Source organism: Neodiprion fabricii, chromosome 5 (assembly GCF_021155785.1).
Source record: "Neodiprion fabricii isolate iyNeoFabr1 chromosome 5, iyNeoFabr1.1, whole genome shotgun sequence".
Classification (NCBI taxonomy): domain Eukaryota; kingdom Metazoa; phylum Arthropoda; class Insecta; order Hymenoptera; family Diprionidae; genus Neodiprion; species Neodiprion fabricii.
This window is the reverse complement of record NC_060243.1, coordinates 10308024-10335394: the sequence shown is the minus strand read 5'-3', so window position 1 is coordinate 10335394 and position 27371 is coordinate 10308024. Positions and strand designations below refer to the sequence as shown.

General features: G+C 39.4%; 2 protein-coding genes across 2 annotated transcripts in view; both read left to right on the top strand.

Annotated features, from left to right (window-relative positions):
• The window catches only part of LOC124182667 (probable G-protein coupled receptor Mth-like 1), a 110028-nt gene that overhangs the window by 41059 nt on the left and 41598 nt on the right, over positions 1–27371 (top strand). Inside the window, exon 3 of the mRNA XM_046570208.1 lies at positions 6872–6950. Coding sequence (XP_046426164.1) covers positions 6872–6950 — 79 coding nt within the window. The remainder of the gene's footprint in view (positions 1–6871; positions 6951–27371) is intronic.
• On the top strand, positions 14196–16045 carry LOC124182668 (sodium/potassium-transporting ATPase subunit beta-3-like). Its single transcript, XM_046570209.1, has 3 exons — positions 14196–14472; positions 14542–14742; positions 14953–16045. Exons 1-3 carry the CDS (start codon positions 14337–14339, stop codon positions 14988–14990), a joined length of 375 nt encoding a protein of 124 aa, XP_046426165.1. The 5' UTR covers positions 14196–14336; the 3' UTR covers positions 14991–16045.

Sequence of the window (27371 nt, the reverse complement as noted above, 5' to 3'; positions counted from 1 at the left end):
TTTAATTAATCAGAGTCTCATTAATATTATAAAATAATTTTCTACGGCACGGATGGTTTCTTGAATAATTGAGATCGCTTTTTCTTTACCTTTACCCGCGTATGTTGAACTTCCGGTATCAGCGAAGCACTTCCTTAGGGCTGAAACGTTTCCTAGGTTCTCGTCATGAAATATCTCTGGCTGACGGCTGACTAATTACTTTCAAAAATAGCATCGATGGGGCGTGTAACTTCTGCGACTGACTGGTATTTCCTATTTCCGGTTCCCAGGTATGTACTCGTATACCTGAAGATATTCGTGATAGATACTCACGCCTTAATAATTTCACTCTTATATCTTTGAATGAACTGAAAATTAGTCATGTAACTAAACGGTGTAATTTCTAGGAATACTTTTTCGCTTATCAGTCACCAGGAAATATTGAGAATCTTAAAAAAGTGGAGGAATTCGGACGATTTACTAAGAAAAAAGATTTTGGTCAGTTTTTCCGAGTTCAACCTTTTACATCGTTTCATTTGTAGTGAAAGTTTTCAAATGAACAATTTTTTTTTTTTTTTTTCAAGAATATATTTCTCAACAATAGTAACTAAAAAAACGTTATTCGCTTATACGAATATTAGAATAGACCGAGTGATCTGTAAAAAAAAAAATTGATAATTTCTTGATGTTTACTGTACAAATATATCACGAACTGCTGAAAATTTTGGAGAAATTCTGAATCTTCATTCGTATATCACTAATGCTTCTTACATTAGACCGAGGAAAATGCGATCTCTTAGAAAATAATAGAATTGTATTACTCACTTTTATTCTTTGTAATTTGTGGACAAGCGGAGCGAAGATTGTGTTGGCTGGATTTTGCTCTCCTGAATTTTTTTTAAACCTCATAAACTTTCATTATCCTTCAGGAAAGTAAAAAAGGAACTGTAAGAAGAATCGCGGCTAAGCTTTCTTTTTCCCCTTACCGTCTCTTCGAGGAGCAGCGGTAATTGTTATTCCGAGGAAAAAATAATGTTGAAATATTCAACCTCAAAGCCTCTCGACACGCGCTCTTCCTTCCGAACTTTCAGCGACAATATTAATTCACCGGTATATTTTTCCTGCCTTCAGAACTCGATTAAGGGTTCCTGAGGGCTCGCCTCTCTGCCTCTCTCTCTCTTTTTCTTGGTCTTGACACGGTGTGAAGAATAAATTACATTTCGCCCCTACGCAGCAGGTAATTCCGTGTACGAGCATGTGCATGTAGAAATTCCCCTACTTCGAAAATTGTCACGTCAGCTTCGGCCTGAACCTAAGCTTTTTGCCCCGGGTTGTTATCTTTGAATATGAAGAGGGGAAAGACGACCTTGTCATCCCCGGCTTCCTGTGTATAAGCTTATTTTTTCAACAAATTTTATCAAAACTCCGATCCATAAAATGAATGAGAAATAAAGTTTGTGTATGTTATTCTTTCTGTCTAACGTTTTTCAAAGTTTTCATTTAACCTGCAGCTATTTCACTTGTCACGATATCACGAGATTCGTGATTATAATTTCACCGTTATATGTGTAGCATCGTGGATTTTACCAACTTTCACAGATTTCTCTTTTGGCTATTCGTCATTCTGCAGGGTAAATAATGGCCAATAAACATTCAATCGTATTTTCATTTTCTTTCATTTCTCTTTCGTCGCTGCACTTTGTCAGAATGCATATACGTATAACGAATGTCTTAGACAAATATCCGAGGTCAACATTTGAAAAAAGCCGAAACCGTGTTTACGTAATATTTCTGAAAAATCGTTGTGTAAAACCAGAATTAACTGAAGTTGAAAAATTTACGTTACACTTCGCTGAGATATTAATTATCTTAGATCTTGATTGACAAAAATCTATTCTTTTTACATACAGTATTACAATTGTGAACAGCAAACATTTCTTCAAAAATATGAAAATTAAAAATACTCGAATTATAAATAAAAGCCTGCATATCGATGGTTAATTTCAGATTGATTTGTTCAGGTTCATTTGTTTGATTTCACTTGACGGTGCATTTTATTCGCAAGTTCTACTCAATCACTGAAACAGATTTACGTTTTTTTCTAGCAGATAATTCAATATTGCCATTTGTTGATTATAATCAATATCGGTACTATTTTACAAAATTAAATATCCAACAATACCAGAGTAATAAAAACAATTGTTTCGATTACTTTGTAGAAAATAGTGTTCTGGATGTACATCAAAACTTGGAAAATTTTACTGCATCATATTTGTGTGTAGAAATCGCAGCAGCGAGTTTCGAGTTGACAGGCAAATATTCCAGAGTGGCCACACACCCAAGAAACGTGGAAAAAACTGAAAATATCAGTTTGGTATTTTGGGAATTAGAAATATATTTTTTTGACACAACGAGTTTGATATTTTTCGTCGAGAAAACAAAGTTTCTTAAACTGACATTTTTGTAGATTATATTCTTCGTCAATTTGAATTGAATTTGAACCTAATATCGAGTTAATCGGCTGAAAGATTTGGGTTTTAGTAACTTACTAGAGCCGGGAAAATGTCAGGGAACACTAGGATTTGGGTCCTGGAAAACTTGGAAATCTCATGGAATTTGTTTCCCAAAAATTTTCGGCCACCGTGTATATACACTGGCCCAGATTTGGCGGAAAAGGAAAGGTTTTGGCGTAGCGCAGAAGTTCCGCCGGCCCAACGCTCTGCAGAGATCGCGAGACACGGCCGACCTAGTGCCACGGTAATGAACAAGAAGTGAATCATCCAGCTCGCGCAAATATAACTGGACTCGGTTTATAACACCCAGACGAAGGAGCGGAAGTAACGTGCGCAGGGCTGACGAAGTGCGTGTAACCCCGTCACGGTGTGTGGCTGACTTTAATACGCGGGCCGTTACGCTGAAAATGGTAATTCGCCTCGTTGCGTTCAACGCGTGGACTCGAAACAATCCATTTTTCCAAATTTCATTTACGGACGGGTCTCGAGAAATTGTGAAAACAAAATTGAGGTTCGTTTCACGATTATAGGCTGCACAGTGGTTTCCCTGTTTCTCCAAAAGTACCCTCTAATTGTACCCTAAGGCATTGAATTTTCCCCTAAAACCCCCATATTTTTTCAAGTTAGTTATTATTATTATTTTTTTTTTTTTTATTTTTTTTTTTTTCATCATTTGCAAACTAAAATGGACTGAAGAAATAAATTTGATGCTTGAGCACAATGTTTATGTTATACTTAAAAGCTTCGAACTTTGACGCATAAATTTGCAGATATTATTCGTACAGCGATGCAATTCGTTAGTTTTCAACGTTTTCCCGAAGCCCAGTTTCAGAATTCATTTGAAAATTCTTTGCGACGAAGAAAGTATATTCTGTATAAATTCATCTTTTCCTGCACCATTAGGCGAAGAAAAACTTTCCAATGTCACGGTTTTATGGGTCCATAAATAAGTCTTTGGAACGGAACCAGCCTTCTTACATGATTCAAAACTGAAGCAATTAGGATGATTGAATTTTTCAGAAATAACAATAAACGACAAGTGTGGGTAAGAAGTAGCTTTCACTTGAATAACGATCCACGTATTTGTAACCCGAAATATCATCATTTTCTTACATAATAAGGCACAATGTAACGCGCCCATGGAATATGCTTGTACGCAGAATGCAAAACCAACAAAGAACAGCACTTGAATAGGACCAAAATAATACTTCGTCGTATTGTCAAAAACTATAATAAAGCGTGAAAAATTCTATGCAAATCCAGAACGAGTATTTGACTATCAAATCGGTCATTTTATTTTTCACTTGTATTTGAACAGGAAAGAAAAAATTGTCAACCGAGTGTTTACACGAGAATTTGTTGAAAAACGGACTACTAAAATTTGAGGCAATGCTGCGCGGTTTTTAGACCTTTGATTCACGCTGGGACACGCGGCGTCCAACCTTTTTTTTTGCAGTTTTTTATTTATTAAAATATTTTTTTGGTAACAGCTGGTGAATTTTTTAGTTCCACAATGTCCCTGAAATATTTCTAAATCTAAGAAAAATACAAAATTTATTTATTAGAAAAAAGGATTGTCTGCTAATCTACGGTGAAAATCCAAATTCCAATATTTACACAAACTTAACACGTACACAACAAAAAATTTTACAGAATTTTAAAAAAATTTCTTCTCTTGTTTTTGTTTATTCGCCATATTGGATCCACCATTTTGAATTTTTGAATTCCGAGTTTAGAATCGGAATGAGCGACCCCAAAAGCTCATATACATATACCTATGTAAAGTTTCAAGTGAATCGCACGTAAGGAATAATGTATGCATGAAAGAATTCAGTAACTGCCGTTAGCCGTTTATCTCGACCTAGAGAACTAGATATTTGCTTTTGCACAGACAATCGGTTGTTAAAAAACTGTAGAGTGTATAATCTTGATCGGCGTGATAATTCGCAGGAACTTCGTTTGATTCATGGGTGGGTGGCTACTCGCGACGACAACTGCCCCATATTATATCCGAGAGTCTGAAAGTGGCGGGAAACAAAAACGAGTGAATATGAGAAGCTAAACGCGAAACACGCAATCTAATCTCGCCCCATGCAAATCAAGGACTTAACTAGCTGCCGCCCCGGGATACGGGGAGTCCGGATTTCCCCTTGGCGAATTGCGCGCGTCATCCGCGTGACCCTCCGCACCATGGGAGTCGGCGAACCATATCGTACTTGAATTAACCATCACCCAGTGGGCACTGGAGAACCAATTCCCGTTATACACCTAAGGGTCTTTTACAGACCAGGACCCCTCCGCCTCTCGATTTTCGCGGCGCAGTGTATCGAGGAGGAGGTGGAGGAGGTGGAGGAGGAAGGGAACGCACCCAACGATCAACGGACGTCCTTGTTTACCCCAAGTTATAATTGCCGCGTGGGCGTAATTAGTTTGAGCGGGAATTTAATTATCACCGCTAACTCACGTAGCGATTAACCTTCGATTTTACGCGGGCAAAAAACACTTGTTCGGAATACAAATCTGCCGCGATAGTCTAAGGAAAATTAACATCCGCATGCGCATGCGCCAAATCGTGCGATCCCATTGATAGATTCAAGTCTGCTTGTCAGGTTGACCAACTCGGTTGCGGTCAGACGCCAATTGACAAAATTTCTAGGCGCTTCGAGGTTATGTTTCGTTGAGAATTTAAGATGGCCTGAATGTGATGGCTCTGTAATTGAGTCAATGTAACCTCTAAACGCTTTCGAATACACACCGTCTCAGAATCACTGGCCCCATGTGCACCTATTGACAGTTCACGCTGGGACCCAACCAGATATAGTTGGCCAGCCTGTCTAAATAACAACCAAAAAACTTAACGCATGCGGAACGGAGTCTTCAATATCCCGAGACTGTCACGGTACAGGTATATAGGTTAGAAATAGCCATCTACCATCATGAGGAGGGCCTACAAATCTGGGTAACTGATTTATTGTTTATTTGACAAAGGTCCAAACCGTGGACAATGGTCACGATAATCTTTGAATACCTTGCTGGGACTGCAACTCATCTACGAGTCACACGAGCAGGGACGTTGAGGATTCGCAGTCTATACCCCGTAAAAAAGAAAAAAAGGAAAGTGGTCCCTTTGAATTTTTTTTACCAGGTTTATGATTTCCCTTCTTCAGATATGGTTCAACTGTTTACGAACATTCGTACCAACAACTAGAAATTAAAATTAACACCAATAATTATCGTTAGTATTAGCTCAAGACTTTTGAACTCTACTTTATAATGAATTTGTAAACTTGTATTCTTATCCGACTTTATTATCCAATATATATTATCATACAAACTTTATAGTAGTAACAGCATTGGCGTCCAATATTCTATTATCTATATCTCTACTTGAAACAAGTAATCGACCTCTTCTCTTGTTCTATTCTTCTCACAATCGTCAACAATTTATCCATCTCCATCACATTGAAATTGATACCAGTTTCTTTTACCAGTTCTGGTAAACGTTCGGTAAATACCCGGGTTGATAACTCTCTCAGGGGTTGGAACCCGACGCAGTAAGTGTCTGCTTATTCAGCTATCAATAAAAAGCTCCACCGCAAATTCATCCATTGCGGATCTGCGTAATCAAAACAGCGAAATATATCTGCTGAATATCAGTTTGCATCTTGAAAAAATACTATAATTTATTGCATTAACTATTATTTAATCGGAGTAACTGAATCTGCGTCCCCCCATTCAAATCCAGTGTTCCGAATGGTTGAACCGGAAACTTTCCTCAATACCGTGGCACATGGTGGTCCGTGTTGTTTGTCGTTCTGGCGCCTTATTGTACCTACTTATAGTCGTGTTAGAAAAATGCATGGCATGGTTTTGCCGTCGGTTAATTGCTTTATAAATAATTGGGGAGCTACGGGGTTTTTACCTCGGGCCCAGGGAATTCACATTTCTTTGGAGCAGGCCGGTTTATTTTGGTCCAGAAATAAACTTCCCACAATTTTTATAATGCCGCGCGTTTATGTGAAAACTCTCCGAGAACACAATGGGCCTTCCGGTCTCTAAGGACTGCCCCTGATTCCTTTGTCACAACAGATTTTACATTCAAAATTTACCGCACCGCCAACCTGTTTTCCCTTTATACTAAAAAAATTTCACGAACCACGTTTCGTGTCTAATTAAATTTAGGCGTCAATCCCTCGATCGCTGTAACGATACGCTCAGACGTTTATGGGTAAACCTCTGTTATCCTAAATTAACGATATCTCAATCTTGGCACTAACGTAAATGTTTAGAAACACGCGATAAAACCGCAGAATTATTTTTTACGTTCAAAACACATACATTCGTGGCTAACAGATGTGTTCCATTTCTTTTTGTTTCAGCGGTATTGACCCACTTCTTCTTTCTGGCAGCATTCTTCTGGCTGAACACCATGTGCTTTAACATCTGGTGGACTTTCAGGTAAGTTTACAACACCGTCATTTTTATTTTTTATTTTTTTTTTCTACTTTTTTTTTCAATTTTTTTCAATGTCTGCGAACACGTTTCTACACTCTTTGGTTTACAATTCGAATGTCGACACACTTTCCCCGTTACATTGTGTCTACCGTTTCAGACGTTCCTCGATGTTACGGTTGTAAAATATTCGAATAGTTGAGCAATGCGTGTTTTTTCAGTCTACCATGAAATTCGACGATTTATCTTTCGACATACTTGTTGCATCTCGTTGACTTTGTTTTTTGATTTTTATTTTTTCGAAGAAAAGAAAATCTGGGGGCTCTGACTCGGATCGACAAATTACCCAAACATCTTTGCTTCTGACGAGTTAATTCGAGAGTCCAACTTTTCTTCATCGGAGTTGATTATTTCCATTCAAACGCTACGTGGAATATTCAAAATCCAATACGACGCACTGCTAATATCGACAATGCTGGTGCGACTTTTAGGTTTACTTTTTATCTACTGAAATACTTATTCTAGGTTTGAGACAATAATTCTACGATTCCACAAACAGTTTATGCGCAATTAAATCGTCTTTCGCAATATCAAACTGTCACATTGAATGTAGAAATTGAAATCCCACACAATCTGCACTTCGAATTGAAAATTGGTAACGTCATAAATTATATTTGAAAATTAGCATTCTATGAGATTTATGTTAGGTTTTTTATTTCGTATTCCGGAATGCATTGACGATGTTTTGAGACGAAGATTATTGATACCGCGGTTGTGAAATCATCGCGTGAAAAACACTGTAATGAAATGCGTAATGTAATTCATTGAAGCTGATGAAGTTTTCTTTTTCTTTCGATGAATTCAAAATCACTGGTCCGAGAAAAATCTAATTATTTCAACGACTGAATTGACATCACCATTTTTGCAGATCATTCGCAAACTTATAGTTTATATAAAATGTTGGTGCATCTTGCGAAGCTGCAGCTTAATATGCTCGATATAATCAAACGCCGACGATTGACGCCGCGAATCGTTTCTTAATTAGCACATCAGAGGATATAATGCAATCAGCATAGAATAGCTACGTGATTGGAGATGCTCATACGCTCGACTGCAAAGCTAACTCGAGGCTTTGCGGGGATAATTCAATGCATCTGTCTTTCTAAAAGCTAACACGTGTTTAATTCCATTTATTGCATACACATGCTAATTATGATAACTAACGCATATTTATGCACGTGGTAAATAAAATTACGTTCACCGTATTTTCCTGCCAGTTTGCATTAGAGGCTTTTTTCGTATTATACTGCCTAAGAATACTTACGTTGTTATAGGTTCCGATTTTATAATAAACGTTATAAAACACGTCATTTCACATTCTATGAAATTCTTAACAATAGACAGAATACAGACCCGACCTATAGTGGAACAACAGGAAAAATCTAATGTTTAGCGATTTATTCAGTTATGTTCGTTTCCAGAGATACATTACGTACGTTTTAAGTCAGATACCGTTTCTATGTTCAAAAGCGGTGAAAAAATTAGCTGCGTTTATTTCATTGCGAGAAAGACTTCCTGAAGAAACCCGCACAATAGCGGGAAAGACACGAAGAAGAAGAAGAACAACGAAAATATACTTAACCGTGAAGAAAGATAAAGGTTGGCATTGTGTCGATTGTATTGTACAAGAACAGTTGACTAATTCGAATAATTAGTATAATTAGAAGCACACGCCTCTCGGTTAACTGTTTAGCTTGTTCGTCAATCTCGCGAAGCAGACATTTACACAAATTACCGTCATTATTTAAAGACTAGCTGTGATGTAACCGCTCTTGTTTCGCTGAAAAAAAAAAAATAAAATAATTCAACCAACGGGCTGAACATCGATTCTTCTTCATCGTTCACTATCTTTCTACTTCTCTTTCGAAGTAGTCCATCTATTCAAATCACACCGCGATTCAAATCGCTCGTAATTATTACACCGATTAAAATTAATTAGTACCTCAATCCCAAAATTTTAATCTTAATCGCGCATTTCATACGGTAAACAGTCGAGTCTTTCAAACTATTTTTATCAAAACACGTATGCTTGTGAATCCGTTTGGTCACAGAAGATGATACTGTTCTTACTGAACGGTGAAACACACGTGTCCAGATGAATGCAATTTTTCTGCGATCATTCAGAGAATTTGACGTCAAAAAGAGATTAGTTGTTATAATTACACCTTGAATAGTATTTTTATGTCCTTCTTGTCTATCTATCTATCTAACCTTATGCATTATGAATTTCTAAAATTTAATACCTATCAATGAAAAAATTAGTTACAGTAAGATGAACTTGAAAAAGTCGTTATCGACTAATGCCTGTACCTATTCATTGTCAGTAAATGTAAAAAAAAAAAGAAAAGTAAAAACGCGAATCAGGTTTGAAAACAGGAAAATTTTCAAGCGTGGGGTAATTTTTTTTCTCCGAATCGCACAGAACGGCCCAAATTTTGAATTGCTAATCGAGATGACAATTTTCTTTGAATAACACATATCAACCTCGCCGATAAACATACTGAGTTACAATTCAGTGATCTATGCTAGATCCGATCATCCGCAGAATGTTACTGCACCTGGAGTTTTTCACAAACGTGTATTATGCAAAAAAAAAAACACAAAAAAAAGATTCAGGAAGAAACTTTACAGTTAATTTAATCAAAGTTCACCTTCTCACGGACGATTTATACGGCTAATTGTAAGTATACCGTGACCTAGCTGCTCAACCAAGTTTGACGGTCGTGTAGCTGCGTAATGCACTTTTGCACCAGATTTTGCACACTCAACATGCTATACGGATCATGCATCGATCCTACGCAAAATTATGCTGCGTCTCATAACAAATGTTCCTGATAATTGATGATTATTTTTAAATGTAGCAAACAGTCGAGTAGAAAAATTGCCAATAACGGGTCCTTGATTACTATTCTCACCGATTCAATCCGCGTATTTCGTCTTAAAAATAATACAGTCAAACTTGTTAACCGATTTTTAATCACCTGTAATGTTTCTAGATTGGTTGAAGTTCGTTTATTCCGATAATTTATAATCATTACCTTAAAATATTGTAATCTTTGTTATTTTGTTTATAACACAGAAATAAAATTTATTATCTAGTATTAGAAATTTGATACTCGTGTGAAAAACGAATGGATAAATCAACGCATCAGGATAAGATAATGGATCAATTGAGGGTATTTTTTATGTTAATGGTACAAAATTCAGAGAACTGATTTTAAAATTTTTCATGCATAAAATACGTCAAACCCCACAACATCTAGATATCTCCAACAAACTGAAACACCATCTTCAACATATCTTTCTTTATCAACTAAAACATTAATTTAAATAACAATCTTGAAATTGAAAACTTGTTACGTACGTTTGCGATTTATCTTGTATCCGCAGATCGATTTTCTCCACAATCCCGACATCTGACAAACTTATACAGCGTAAAAATAGATATTTCAACCAAGCTTGATAATCCTTCTGAATTCGGTCTCAAAGATTGCAAAAACGGCGTTCTGGAAAATGTCAACCCCCATCGATTCCTTTCACATTACCACGTGATATCTACGGGCAACAAAAGAAATGAGAAAATATTGCAGTCTAGAAGTTTACTTGCTTCGGTAAACACAATTTGTGTCCGATAAAAAAACATGAATAATGGCTGAGAGATATTGAAACAAAGTCTTTCTCGTATCGTCGCACCATACGATCGTAAGAAGTGAACTTTGGCGAGTAGCCAGATTTCGGAGCTGTCAATTAGATTGATATTTACGCAAGGAAAAGTGAAAACCACGTCGCTGTTTTACTTCTGCATCAAAAGTTTCACACATTTATATATGAATGTATGTGTAATAATATTACTGATGCTGTGAATTAGGACGTCCGTGTCTTTTTTTTTTTTTTTATATAAGGCGGAGATCATTATATTATGCGGGTGGTACTTTGAGAATCCGACACTTCAATATCGGACCTTGCGCAGATCGTCAATTTATTTGTTTACTTGCCGGAATATAGCGAAGCATAATATGTGTTGATGTATAAGAAAACTAAAATACACCAAGCTTTGAAATATTTTTGGATTTTCAAACTCATCCGCGTTTGACCGGCGTTGAGAAATTTATCAAAAGCGTTCCAACGAAGTAAAAAATGATTCGATGATTCATATTTCGAAGAAATATCAAAAAATATTATACAATAACAGAAACCTTTTTTTTTTATTAGTATCATTATTATTATTATTATTCCAAGCGCATTTTTCCGTTTCCGTGTTGTTAATCTCCTTTTTTTTTTACATTTTGGTGTGTATATTTGTTTTACTCCAAACAAACAAAGTCTCCGGATATATTTTTTCGCGGAATATTCCGACGAATATTAATTTGCTCGATTTTACAATTAAATTAGACACACCGCTGTCGAGGACATGAGGGTGCAAAGTGCTGGTCACCCACTAGACCGTAGTATAATATTTAGCTTAGCCGCCAGCTATGGAGCGACTGTTTTTTGAAACAACGTTGCTCTGCACCGGACCAGTTAAAGATATTACAATTCCCTGTGAAAAAGTAGGAAAAAAACTTTCCGGATTGGTTAAAAAGTTTCGAGATCGCAATTCTGTTCAAAAAAATAAACGAAATAAAAATGAGACAAGAAAAGCTGCAGAAAAATTCACAAACCCTATTGTTATAAAAATAAACGAGGAATACAATAAAAAATAGCCGTTTGTAGAATCTAAAAATCTCATTCCGGGTCGATAAAGTTCGCAAACAAGATGTTTTCATTGCCATAAAAGTCTAAAAGTCTGCCTTGTACTGAATTTAAACCGAGATACTAATTTTAAGTTGTTTTTTTCTTTTTTCAACAATATTTTACTGCGGGCAATAATTGTGCCGTAATAATTCAATTTCACCCGTTGTCGTTCAGCATTCAACGACTAATTCGAAATAATAGCGTATAAATATTGCAAATGAAAATTGGATTTCAGACGTTTCATTGAGCATTTCATGAGCAGAGTAAAGAAAAACTTCTTCGTTCGAAATTCCCAGCGACGAGTAAAAATGTTTTACCTACAAATTAAATTGGTGCATATGATGAATCTTGTGTTTAAAAATTTCATGTAATACATAACGCATAGAACAGTTTCGAGTGACATTCTCGTCATGGTACGCTTGGGGGTGATACGAATTCACCAAACGCTATTGCATTCACGTTCGAGTCAGGCGGTCATAGCTTTTTTCTTCAAGATTGTGAACGCGTGTCTCCGGTGTAGCGAGAGGGACGACGCCGCGACGTGGAGAGAGCACGACCCACGCCGTGACCTGTGACCCTACATCCAAGGAACATCTCAGCGACATTGCCTAATAATATGTAAATTCGGTTTACGTCGGAACTCAGTGTAATCCGCCACCTGGAAACTCGGAGGTTGTTGACAATGCACGTATGTGTACCTATACGCTGAGTACAAACGTTAGGGAGCGGTGTTGGAATTCCGAATTTGAAAAGCTCCGCAAGCGCCAAATTCCGCATTTTTTTAATTGGCTGCTTTCGGAACTTGAACCGCGCCCCAACGTTGGGAATAAAATTATCGCGATGACAGAATACAATCGTGATTCACGCCTGATTCGTATGCAGAACGAGCACTATGCGATGTTGATTCGGCTTCTCACAAGAAGATCCATCAAAATGTAATCCGAAGCGTGGCTATTGCTTGGCCACGTATAAAAATACTCAGGTTTATTACACTTGAAAAAAAAATATCGTCAAAGTTCTCAACCTTCATTCGAGATAAGGATAAATCCAACAAAAATATCGTTGTGATCAGGACAGTACTTGAAACTATCACGTCGAAGCTGAATTGAACCATGAACTGATTTTTTAAAGACCTGCGCAACTGTGCTTTTGCAATTTATTTTCTTCTCAGTATAGTCGGAGAGATTCTGTTTTTCTGGTTAAACGTTGCTCAACTATTACTTATCTCTTGATTCTAGGTTCATCGAGATAGAAGTCTTTCACTAATGTTTACTGAAAGATTGAACACTACATATCTGAAACAAATATCCTAAATGATTAAATTGTTTTAATGGAGACTTGAACTTGGTTTAGGGATAATCCCAAAATAATGTACGAGTATACACAGGTACAAAGAGTTAGAAATTATAAAGAGTATGAACCAAGTACAAAATTACCAAACATGAAGAGACCGTTCAAGAATAAAACGTAAACTTGTACCAAGATAATGCCCGCAAGTAGATTTAAGTGAGGAGATAAGACCAAGAAAAAGTGCGGAAGCACTAAAGTGGAAGAGCTCATTGAAAAAAAGAAACGTTTGTATGTAAATACGAGTAAATGTGGACTAGAATGCGAATTGTAAGACGAATGACACAGTGGCTGGAGGGTATGAGGAATGTGTGATATGTATGAGGAATTCCAGAACCTCTGAGACAGAAGAGAAGAGCATATATAAGGAAGAAGAGAAAAATAGGCCGCAGTTAGGAGAAAAGAAGTAGAGATACTTTCGTCAGAGAGATTACATAAGTTGGAGTCACTGGAGCATCCATGATGGTAGAAAAATGTAGGTTGTTTGAAATGGAAGGTTTCAAGATAAAGAATACATATATGTATGATGTAACAGACGAAGAAGTAGCCAGGAAGTCGTGGAGATAAGACCAGAAGCTATAAGTCAATCGAGAAACAGAGAAATAGAAGGAGAACGAAAAATCGAGAAGACGTGGAAAGTGTCGCATGAAAATCGCAATCAAAGTTATACGGCATTTCGCTCCGCAGCATCATTTAAAATATTGCGAATCGTTTACGTTTCATAAAATAATTTCTACGCCGTAATCTTGATCATTTTAAAGCACCAATTAACAGCCTATTGTGCTTTTATACAGATTGAATTGTTACCGACCGAATGATCCGTTGTCTGCAACAATTTAATGCGCATGTGCCACAATCCGAGAGCAATTGTTTCTCAGGGTGACCAACCGTCCTCCTAAATTTAGAAGACAGTTCGCCGTGATGTATGTAACCTCAAAAATTTTGACAGCTGCCGATGTTGAAGACAACTGTCAAAATTTTTGAGGTTATATTCACGACGGTTGGTCACCCTGACAATCAACTACTCTCGGTTTGTAGCGCATGCGCATTAAATTGTAGCACGCGACGGGCTATTCTGCGTTAGCAATTCACTGTGCGAATTGTATACACACGAACATTTCTATGGTCGAAAAACATCAGAAACCGCCATTCAGTCTTCACATCACCAGTAGCAACGGCGTTTTTCATCAATCATTAAACCTCTTCAAAAAATCACGAGATTGAACAAACGTATACTAATTCGCCACAAAAATGTTGATATTACACGACGATAACTACTACGAGAGCAGAAAACCACAGCCTGACTTGGGACCAGTAAAAAACTTCAAACGTTTCATCTGGAACCCTGAAAACAAATCAGTCCTGGACAGAACGTGCAAAAGCTGGAGTAATATCAAAATTTTTTACTTCATTTCGCTCGTATGGAATTGATTCTCTATTATACTATTCTTTGCAGTTCGACTCACTGTATTCTACCTGGTATTCTTTGGAGTGATATTCTCGCTATTTTTCCTTCAAATGTGGATCACGATAACGTACATCAGCTCTGTAAATGCGCCGCACACTTTCATCCCTACGTACAGAAGAGATTTATTTCGTCTATGGAATTACAGAATCCCTCAGTTTCCCATGTTTACTTACGGCAGTCATGAGGATGGTTAGTGCAAAAATGAAACAAATCAGTTCATTATACTTTACTTTGTCATCGTTCCATCAGAAATCTACTCTATTCCATGGTTTCGAAGACTGTTAGCAGGATTCGAAAACCCCGAGATTTAAGCGAAAAATCGACATCTTTGTAGGTTTATTAGTCACTTTTTTGCCGACTATAGAATTGTCCCTATAGATTTAAATCAATTTTTCGCAGGCCAGCTACTCGCACCCAAAAACGATACTCACAAATAAAGGAGCCGTAGATCTACGCGTCGATCAGCAAATCAAGCGACCAACCTCGTACGATCGGCAAGTGTGTAACAAGGAACAAAGGATCTTCTCCCAATCTGGACTGTGCCAAACCACGTACCTATCAGAGGAAACTACGCAGCGGCGGTTATCGAAACGTGCTCTTGTAAGCTCGAGGTGAAGATACGCCGATTGGCGTATCGCGTGTAAATACGGCTTTGACAGTGAACTCGACGGATCGTGACATTGTTACCGTTTGCGTCACGATCCACGACCTACTCGTTCAGCCGCGAAGAGCAACGCCGTGCACAAAGAGTCTCGATCTCAAACTGCGCTCACACCGATCTTCCAGCAGCTCTGCGTCGGTGTGATCTTTCAGCTCTTTACCGCCACCGTGGGCTTTTACCGTGGTAAAAATCGGGCCTCAGTGTGAACTAGGCCTAAGACTTAACAGCCTACCGTAGCAAGCAGCTGTAAAGAGTGCCGGAGGAGTACAACGACCCCTCAAGTGCAGGTCGCCACAGCAGCACACCTGCATCACCTGTGGCAGAAGCCGTCTTTCTTGGTATCACATTGAGGTCGATGCAGAGATCGGTATCTCGATGATTGTTCAATTATCTCCGTTTAATTGGGGTTAGTTTATATTGTTCTCGGTAAATTAAGGACAAGTCGATCCTGACATGAACTGTCCCGAGAAAAATTGTACGGTATACTTGTCTCTCCTTTGGTTTACTTGAACACTGGTAGAATCGCAATGTTCCTCATCACGTGCCCTTATTTTGACTTATATGCTAACTTTGCTTCGGTGTTATTCAGTCGAACAGATTGCTGCTAGCTGTAATATCGTTATTTACATTAATATTCTGACCGCGCCTGTGGTATAGGACTGCGTTTCATGACACGCCTGATACGTGAAAGCTTTTATTTACTTTTATCGTCGATTATACTATACCAGTCTATTTACGCTTGAACTATCGCCTGAGATACGAAGCCTTGATTAACATCCAGGGAGGCACTGTGTGATAATAATTCAGCCAGTATACATTCCATTTCCTATATTTACCTGAAAATAATATGTAAGATTTTGGTACTCTACTAAAAGATCGTTGTACCGCTGAACTGGAGTAAACATTTCATTCGATCAACAGAATTAATATTTAGGATATTTTGGAGATGAGTAAGAACTTACATCACTTGCAAGGCCAAATTCAAGGTGACACAAAGTCTGGTGAATTTGCATATACTCAAGAATGCGAAGCTTATGGCTGCGAACCAATCTTAGTGAAGAGCGCATCCTTGATTGTTGACTCATTTCCTTCTTCCCAACCTTCGAGTGTGGGTTTTATACAAAACGCTTGAAATGTGCGCGTCTATTCTGATAATTGCAATTCCCAGCCTTCCCACTAATTCCGGTTGACCTCTGCGTCGTTGGCGCGATTTCTATTACATTTCTGCATGCTGATCTTCAGCCAGGAGTCACGTATAGGTGGGAGCAGCCATGACTCTTGCGTAAGAATTCCTAATCGCCGAGTGTTTTATTACGCGATTGCACGACTCCCTCCCGCGAAGGTGCCGAGACTCTTGAGAATGCACTTTGTATTCAAGGTGGAACCTGCGGTGACGGTCGTTGAACAAAATGCCCGCCTTTTTATTCGAGGATTTTCAAATTATACCGCATTTTCTGACCCCGGACTATCCGGGGCAGCAGTTAATCTCCAATTTCGAATGCACTCTCCCCCGTGTGCGAATTTTTATACACCGAGTAGTTTGCTATTACCGTAATACGTCAGTAAATTTTTTCGTGGAAATGAGGTAAGTCCGGGATTAACCAGAAAACATTTTTCACCTCTGTGTATTTCCACTGTTATATTAATCCTGCAAAAGCGGAACAGAAATAAAAAAGAAGGTCACGAATTATAAGCCCCAAGCAAACCAGATGCAGGAGGCTTAAGTCAGACAGGTCGTAGACGGACAAATTAAACTAACCCCGAATGGATTACAGAGGGAGAAATTTAACTACCGGTTATCCGAATAACGTAATCGCCCTGGTCCATTGTAAGTCTCAATTAGATTACTCGCGGTCGTTCTTGATACACTGTGGATGCGTGCGTGCGTGTGCCTCGCGTGATCAACGCGTTCTCGAGTCATCGTTCGCATCGCATTTATCCAGCCCACAATGATGTCGACCCACACTTGCACAATGAGGCCGGCCGAGGCCACTTTGTACACGGAAATGACGACGAGTGAATTAACGGATGATCAAATTAGTCGAAATAAAAAAACAAACAAACAAGTACTCGCTGTACGACGAGTATTTCTTTTACAAATCTTAACACTATCATTCGTGTTGCGTTACATCCACCATGAAAGGCCTCGACGAATTACTGTGACCGGTAAAATAGCCAAAGCTATTAAAAATTTTAAATGGGAAACAGTATTAGCTAACTAATCGCACCCGGCGTTTCGGTTCGGCGAAGAATAACGGCCCTCCCAGCGTTCGACCAATCAACATCGTCAGGCATCAGCGCTTTTCTCTGTACTTTTCCGCCAGGGCGAAGTGTGGTAACAGCAATTGGTTTACGTCAAGTTGCTTCGATTTGGAAGGATTGCAGCCTCAGAATACTTGTGCATGAAACTAAAAATGAAAATTTTTACTTATTGGTCACTAATTTTTATAAAGCTGGAACGATTTTGATGGTTGATTAGTCGTATTAATGGGAATACAGTATCGATAGTCACTAAGAGAATAACTCAACAATACGTACAAAAAAAACGTTGCTAGGGTTTTATCTCGTCTATCTGTTTGTTTGTCTATTTCCCAAAGGCTGCGAAACTACCATTTTTTTTTTTTTTTTTTGAGAAAACAGACGCCATGATATTATGGAGCTCAGAATAAGTAGCGAACCTTCAAACTGATCACAGTGGGGTGCGCATCGCCAAAATTAAGTCATTTCGACGTTTCCTCGTCATCGGGGTACGGACGAAGTCTTCGTTTCATTTCACAAATTGACTATAGATATTTTGATAAAAGGTAGCTTCACAAAGGAAAATGCTGGAATTTTTTTGAAATTGATATCACACCGTCACAGAACTGTCGCTGCGATGTATTTTCTTGTGTAGTCTGCAAACGGGCACCTCTGAAGACGTTGAATTTAGTCGTATATGACATGTACCCTTGTACAACGAGAACTCGAGATCAAACAGATGTGTACACGCACATGTAGGTAATCTGAAAACTGAATTGCAGAATGTAGAATACGCGCCGTGGGTGATCCTCTCCAATATTCCTTGATCAGCGTTGCGCGAAAAGAGACACTGCAAGGTACAGGGGGTGCTCTACAGGCAGCGACGGCTCTCCGCTTGGTTTGAGACTGATATGCGTGAAGTGATCTTGGGAAAGTTTCACTCGTGCGTTATTGCACCAGGGTTTCCATGGCCACATGCTTGCCTCTCGCTTCAGACTTGCAATTTCTGACGGAAGGATCCTCGTTTGGGTGGAATTAAGACCTCAGCCATTCTGTCCTCGTTGAATGTTCGACTTCAAAGCGGTCTTCTTGGAAGGCTGAAGAGGCGAGTAGGCGGGTTCGCGCCCAAGTTTGGCTAGCTAGCTGCAAAGCAAATATCGAGGGAATATTAAACTGCCCCCTCCCCCCCCCCCCTTCCTTCTCCCGTCCAATGACACTTCGCGTTTGATCAGCCGCCCCAAGCATTTTACCGGAGACTAGGAGCCCTCAATTTTCACCAGAAATCCCAACGCGTTCCCGGCTACCAAACTGCGCTTCTCCACCTGTCGATTTTTGAGGCTGCACGCAAACCATAGCCACGGAATGTCTACAGAGTCTACCGGTCATTGATCCCTCGCCGGAAGATATTCCTTCGTCAAATATCATGCCGACAAGCCAAAGTGACACTCCCTTAATGGATTGCTCCTCGAGCCAAGGAGCTTCTCTGCAAGATTGATGGACTCCTAGGTACGGATGCTCGCAAGATCAGTTATTGGAAGGATTTCATGTGACGCAGGGTGTCCTCGGACATTCGATAATCATGGTAAAAGGTTGAAGAAGCCGAGCGATGGAATTCCTTGGATTTAAGTGTTTGACCAGGCGGATGCAGGATGGTTGGATCAACTGATCGAAATATCCAACACGCAACGAATCGTATCGGGCTTCGGTTAGAGCTCTTTTTCTTTGTCGACGTCATCTTGTTCCAACTTCTCTCGCAACACTTGACTCTCCGTCCCCGGTCTGTTTTTCAACTTCCTGCAATTAGCTCGTCTCTCTGTTTCTTACTTGTTATAAATATACACTTTAACGTTCCTCAGAGGTTATATATAATTATTCGTACAAAAATCTTTTTGCCTCTGCAGTTACAGTCTCAGGTAGAGACTGAATCTGGTGTACTCGGGTAAAAAGTTTCTTGAAACAATAATGTCACGCCCGTTCCTACCAAAAATTCCCCATAGACTTCAAGATCAATAATGGAAAAGCTGTTGAAATCACACTCCTTAAGAATGATATCTAAATACGTACAATATTCTATCGAAGTAAATGTATTTTCATTACGCAAAATTCGATGCAAAACAAATTACGCCTCGGAAACCGCTTTTTATTTTTTCCCTTCAACCGCCTCGTGCGCAAGTTTTATACAATTTATGTATCCATTTCTTGCTCTTACTTTGTACATATAATAAACTTAAAAAATGTAAGCGAAGTAACGCGTGTTCCCTTTGCCGGATGAGACTCTTCGCGGTATATATTTCAGCTGGAGGGTGAGAACCCTTTCAGCTCCTCCACTTCTCATCGAGGCTTTTTGTCTCCGTCAGGGCGTAAGCGGAACCATGGCAAAGACGCTAAAAAATTGCGATGGCCATAATACAAGTAGTCCCGATTCATCAGAGTCCCTCTTAATCCCGTGACGTCGGCTACCCACCCTCGGGACTTTGGCAAGCGTGATCCAACTTCTGCAAAGCCTCTAAATCCAGCGGGCCCAGCGGAATCGAGAAACAAATTAAACGCTGGTGAAACAAAGTTATTATGAACGTTACTGCGCAGAAGCTGGTGGCAGAAAGGGATTGAACCAAAACCGGTCCATGTATGCTCTTCGTGCTTTATCCTTCTCAAAAAAGCGAGAGGCTACAGAAATGAGAAGAAAAAATCCCTACGGGGCTTAACCGGACAATTTGGAGAACAGATAACGTTGCTTCTAGAAATATTCTCAATTATCATATCGCAAAGAGATTTGAAAGGAAGAAAGAGGCTTAGGGCTGGATTTTTAGCGAAAGAAACGGCCCTTCCTTTTTCTCAATCTTTCCGTTCCTTCCAGGTTTTACTTAACTGACGTGGGTTACATCGCTGTCGTCGTATACAATACTTTCGTACTAACTTACGGACTGGAAGATCGTATGAGAGATGGTAAATTTTTGCTGGCGCTCGGGTTTCGCGGTTATTAAATTAAGGCTGTCCGTCCTCGCTTTCCCGAGTTTATCGTAAAAAATATGTGCGGACTATCGATCGGTACCCCGGAAAATTCCATCGCGCCACGTATGTTGACGTTCACAGAATGAAATGACGTGGGTCCTGATCAATTTATGCTAATTCATATTCTTTATAATAAACACGTATATTTCTCCCAGGTCGAACCCGCTGCACGTCAAACTCTAGTATGTAGCGGGCCTGCTGTAATTAGAAATGAATTCGAAAGGGCTGAACCGGGAAGGGTGCTCTTTCGCATTTTAATAACTCTCTTCCCGAGGAGTCAATTATATCACATCAGAGGAGAGGGACGAGACGGTGTAATAAACTCGACGAGACACGATGAGCTGGGCTACTTCATTCATTAGCTCTCCTCGTGCGATTAATGAACTTTTTAAAATTGCGCATTGTTACCACTCTCTCGGAAAATTCAAGGACCGCGAAGTTACTCCTACAACTTCATGACTGTATATCCTCGTTTACCGCATCTACTTTTTCATCAAATTGCAAGTAGTAATGATAGTGCAATGTCGCCTTATGCGATGACGAGAACGTCTCGTCAGGGACAACACGCAGGTGCATCGGTGAAGGAATTTACATTGAAATTGCAAAGACCAGTTTCAGACTTGTATCTTCCTACAGATCATACTAACTGCCAAACCTCTTCAGGATTATACGTGAATTTCATGCATTGACGAGTCGAAGACTGAATAGGAGGTCTGGACGTTATTTGGAAATTGAAGTAGGTTGACTCCTGACCATATTACTCACCTTGTAGCTATGCTATTTTGAACAACTGCAGCTGTGAACCTGATCTAAAATTCGCGAAATTGCAAATTGCCGAATATTAATTTGAATCAAACTTTATTGTCGCTGGATCTTTGTAGGCATAAAGAAAAATATACAAAGCACGTGCTTGCACATCCTGCATTTCCACTTATAGTGGGCATACCAAAGAGACGATTGGCACAAAACTGTCTGCGGAATGTTGCGAAATACTGAATTTCCTGCACGTTTATTTCTCTTTTTTTTCCACGAATGCCAATGTCTACGACTAAAACGCACCGCGTACGTGAGTTTAGTTATAACTTTCGAGTCTCTGCGGTCTACGCAGGCAACCGACCGGACGATGCAGAGGACAGCCTAGCCTTTTCAGGAGAGACTCGAGCAACCAAATATAGGGAACAGTTGGAATGCGATACACGTACATCGGACCATCTTGAACACTTTGAGCGGGCCGAATACTCTTTGTTTTAATGGTTCAACTCAGCGTCGGATCAACTGTCGTCTGGGGCTATTTACACACCGATGCAGTTTGGCAATTTCCAATTGATTCCAAGGTTCTAGTATCGCAGGTCTTCCGGATCTTTTCGCGGCCCTGCAGCGGTTGCGTTTTCGTCGATTCATATTCTCCTCCATTCGTATCGCGTATTCTTCACTCTGTTTCCATTCATCGGGCTCAATGTCGTCGTATTTTAATTGCTATGCCTCCGAGGCTTCCATAAGTCATTATAGCTGTGGCGTCGACGGCGTGAGGCTTTTGTACTAGCGTCGTTTATTCATTTAAAACTCGCTTATTTCCGCACAGATGTTATCACCCGGCTCATTTAAATCGCCATAATTACTCATCGCCTCAAACCAAAGCTCACATTTCAGGATGCACTTCCCGAGTCGAGTCAAGTGTCAAGTAACACCGGCATTGAACTATTTCTCAGGTTACGATATTTTACTCGCTGCAATTTTATGACTTGCCAATTCGATAAAAAAAAATTCCGTTCTATACGCAAGGTTAAAATATCATATCTTAATGTTCAAGCGTTCTCTGATTTCAAATGCCACAATTGAGCATCGAAACTCCCAGTGGTAAGGTAACGGTGAGTAAAATGACGCGTCCGAAGCGATATATCCGTAGATAAAGGCGGCAACGTCTTCTTAGGGGCAAAACGTACTTCTTGGCCATCTCCAGCGTAGGCGCCTGTACTGCCCGAGGTTTGAGCTTCGAACAACTGTCGTAGATTCTTATCGATTTCCTTGGCGTGGTCCTTTTTGAAAAACGGTCTGCCCCCCGAGAGTATCTCGTAAATCCATGCGCCTGGGGCCTTCCGGCAATTAGAGGGATGGACCGATTTCTATCTGCGATCGAGGAGCCCTGGCGCATATTCTTAAGAGTTTGGGTCACGTTGGCCTCAAACGCCCCTCGACCCTGCTTAATTGGTTAATTTGGTAGTCAAAACGGGCCGGCAGACGCCAACCGCAGACGAAACTGGCGACAGCTCGCATCTTTCCGCCCCTTAACTGACGTCAAAGTTCTCCTTCTATCTGAATGAAAGTAACTCGTCGCTCTTGTCTTGACCCGGCTAGGCAGATAAGATTCGGGAGAAAGTGTCAGTTTACAGATTGGACATGGAGATCCGAGTCGCTTTGAGCTCAGAAACGATTTGTACTTACCAAAATTTATCTTCAGTGGAAACAGGATACTGCTTTACTGGGAACCCGGTTCATCTAATTGGGAGAACGCTTTTCTCTTTTACATCCAAGGAGCTTATCAACAATTTTCGAGTTTTTTTTTTGGGGGCGGATTTTAAAAAATTGATAACTTGGTACTAACTCAGTGAAACCGATTTCCGAACTTTATCAATCAGAAAGAATTTTGCCCAGACTCGGGTTCGCAGAATCAAGCCCGTGTCAATCTGAACAAATCAAAGAACAATCTGACACTGCATTTCCTCAGTAAAGTGTTCTCTTCTTTTCTATTTTAATTTTTTTTTTTTTCAATCATCCGTAATTACCACCAATTCAATCGTTTCATCATCACGTTGGATTTCATAGACTATCGATCTCCGAAATCTACACACAAGTGATTGAATATAACTTTCAGATCCAAGAGACGTGAATATTTTTGGTTTGAAAAATGAACAATTATACTCGGCTTGTAAAAGTATAACTATTACATGTGGTTAAAAAAAATGCAACATCGATAGTTATTTTTTAATCAAGCCATTCATTCATAAGTGTCTGTCCAATTTCTGTCAATGTGTCAATTTCAAAGGCTCTTGAACTTTGAACTTTGACTTGGCATATAAACAGAGTCTTGACTCACACGCCTCGCCGTACGAGCGATAAACGCATGATGCATGGAACCGCACGTCACGTATATCCATCCATAGGGCTCAACTCTAATTCTTGGGATTCACCGTGGCGACGACGACGATTCGATGTTGACTGTAGATTCATTAGAGTTCAGGCGCCCCTCAACTACGAGCAGTAGCGAACCTGGTAAATATAGACCTGATAGTAAACCGTGTCAATGCTGCGGTTACCCAGTGATTAAAAGCGGTCCTTTTGACTTGAGATAAACAAACGGCGAGGTTTAATCAACGATCCTATATTGGCAGCCCTGCGGTCATTCACTCTGCAGATAAATTCAGACGCGTGACAGATCAGAAAGTTGGAAATTTCAGACATCGAATATTTCATGATAAACAATTACAAGGTAGTGCAGAATTAATCAGAGTGCATCTTTGCGAAGGGAAAAAGAAATGCAGTGAAAACATTTTACCCGCAGAGAATTCAGTGCACTTCAATAATCCGGATGACCGAAACTTTAGCATCAGGTAATTGAGACGCGCAGCTGCTTTTCCCTCTCATTTAGATTTGCCTACGTGTATACTAGATACCCTACTCTGTAAAAGCAAATTCGAAGCAGAAGATGAAATATTGTGAATTGATCGAACATGGGTTGCTAAGCTGGCGCTTCTTCAGTTGCAGCGGCACTTTTGTCTGTGATCTCAGGGAGATTTTTCATCGTACAAATTCGAGGGTCCCTCGGGGATGGAGCAGGGAAATAATAGTACACCAACAACTAGGAAACCATTCTTCCGTTCATTCGTGAAAGGATCACAGCTTCGGGTACGTTATGCCTACCGGTTTAATCTGGGATGAGCCGTCATTAAGCGCAGGGCACAAAATTCATTCACCGCTTGTATTTCAACACGTATACAGAATTTGGAATAACCTATGTCCATTGGTAAAAACCAAAATAACAGGCCAATTCAGCTGCGAGAATGACGTCTGAGCTCCTGCCACCTGGCGGAAGATCGCGAACTGACACGTGACAACCGCAGAACGCATTCAATCGTTCTTAAATGAATTTAGTTCGCAGCTCGTATGATACTTTACTGATAGCAGAGATGCATCCGTAAAATTTTGCCAAAATTGGCCTAGCCGTTTTTGAAATCACTGATAACGAACTAACTGATGCTTTCTCTTTGTATATAATAGCAGTGTAAAAATTTAGATTTCGCATAGAAGATGATATAAATTTACGAAAAATCTTTTATCAAATGGTTATGGCATATTTTTTTCCGAATTATCTCCTGGCCAAAAATAATTCGCAATGGCTTTTAGCCTGGACCGTCAGTAGCACGTCAATTCTGGGAATTATCTTTCCATTTCTAGTTGCGAAGCTGGCGCAATATTGATTTCAGCTTAATGCAGTTCACGAATTCGCATTCGATGAATGGATGGAGATTCCAAGAAATTTTTTATTCTCATTTTTAACTGCATTGTCTTCGTCATTGGTGCACGGACAGAGACGTTTTACCTACGGCTATAATGGCTCCAGTTTCAGCTCACACATGGCAGGGATATACATATATATGTATATATATATATAAGGTATTCGACCTGAAGCAGAACTCTGTAGGTATGAGGGGTCGCCGTGAAGCGGAGCACTTTTTCACCTCACGGTTATCGCTTTTTATGACACTCAAGTGCGCTGCGGTACGCTGATTGACTTCGCAAAAACCATAAAATCGACCAGCTCGCTCTGAAATATTTTATAGACAACGTGCATAGAACTGGCAACTGCAACGCGTACGTGGATGATTAAGTATCCTTGGAAATCTTGAGAATAGGTCACAAAAAGCTTGATTTTCCGTATATTATGAAATATCATGAATAAAAGCTCACTGAGAGATTCTATTTTGGAAACTTGGGAAAATTTTGAATTTCAGGTAAAAACGTTTGCGTAGTGAGTTTATTTTTAATTCTAAATTTGTAAAATTAGGCGCACTTTTTGTACTGAAAAAAATTTCAACAGTACCAAAAAAATTTTATAAAATACGTATCGTTACAGCTGTTTAAATATTGTTGGAATCACAAAAAGAGGTGGTACAAGTAACTATTTTATGCGTTCAGAGTCATCATTACTATATTTTCTGGTAATTTCGACGCAAAAATCAGTTTGTTCAGTCAACTGTTCTCTTATTAGTAGAATAAGGCCCCAACGTTAATTTACTATTGTACCGTAATCAAATTTTCGCAAGAGTTACAAGAAAATATAGTAAAAGCGACCATGATCAGAAAGAATAGTTACAGATACTAGAGTTCCTGGTTAAAGTTGCAAAACGAATTTGCATTTTTTACCAAAAATTATATTTTTCGTTTGTGGTATAAAATTTCAAGAGTTTACGACCGTGCAGTAATCGCAACTAAAAGCAGACGGATAATACCATCAGCAACAAACATATTTCAGATAGGAAAATTCAGGTAAATCGTTGTTTCAAGAAAGTTGTCAAAATCTACTACTTGAGGTTCGTAAAAATTTATCATTGTGAGTCCACAGATAATATAGGCTGATCCTTTTCATAAAACTACCCTGTATCTCAGTCGCAGATACCTGGCCGCAGAAAATCCCTCTGCACTTACCTGGGTAGAAAACCTTGTTTCTACCTGCATGCCTCCTGAACAAACAACGCGGCGCCTTTGCACCCAATAATCAAGCAGCACTAAGCATTTTTACCGCGAATCGTATTTTAGGCTTGGTTTCACAACCGAGAAGACTAATGTTTATGACTATGGAAGCAACGTTTTTTTTACGAAAGTAATGGTAAATATGGAAGATCAAGATGTCACTATTTCCAAATGCATGGTGGTAAAAGTTCTGATTAGAATGAGTAAAATACATAAGTTGGCCAAGTGAAAACTCTGCGAAAAAATTATGAAGTTCTGAATTGGTAAATATTACTTCTGCTCCAAATTTGATGAATTTAGTTGATATTAAGAGATTTAAAAATAATGTTAATATAGTAACAGAGTTTAGAGTATCTCTGTTTCGTCATGGAAATACGCGAAGGTTTAAAAAGTTTGATGCCTCAACTTGGCCGATAACATTTACGCGATTTTCACTCAAATCTTATCCGCATCGAATCGAGTCATTGTTCCGGAATTTGAAACCGAAACTGTTCGTGCCTCAAGGTATAAGCTAGAAAATAAATACACTGATGATGAAATTTTGTTACAAGTTGAGAAGGAATTTTTTTTTTTTTAATCTCAGTACTTTTCAGACTGGGGAAATCTGGATGCACAGAACATGCATAACAATTTTTTCACTCCGTACGTAATTTTCCGTGAAAATTGATTTTCCCGTCGAACGTGACCAAGCGAACGGTGAACTCTCGTTATCTGAAGGCGGACGATACAGTTGTGCGATAAAACTGACCCTTAGACAGAGCAAATGTTAGATCCGATAGTGCAACGTAAACATATCATCGATAAGTCAATGCCGTTTATTACATGGTGAGGTTTTTCTGTCTGCGGAGTGAAGTCTCGTACCATGATACACGGTTGAAACGTACTGAAGTCTAGAAACGATCAGCATGCATTGACGAAAGCCTGTAGAAAAAAAAAACCTGGTCGGTGAAGTAGAGCGAAGTCCGGAAGTTTGTGGTCGTAAAATCAAGGTGCCCGATCTGTCCACTTTTCTTTTTTCGCGCCGCTCGACGTCGTTACTGAAGACGAGTAAATTCGCTCTGTTTCACATGGTGTGCATTCACGAGCAAATCGGGTGAAACTAAACCCCGCAGTAAGCTTCCTCGAATCTCGGTCGTTTAAATATTGCATGAAACAGCCC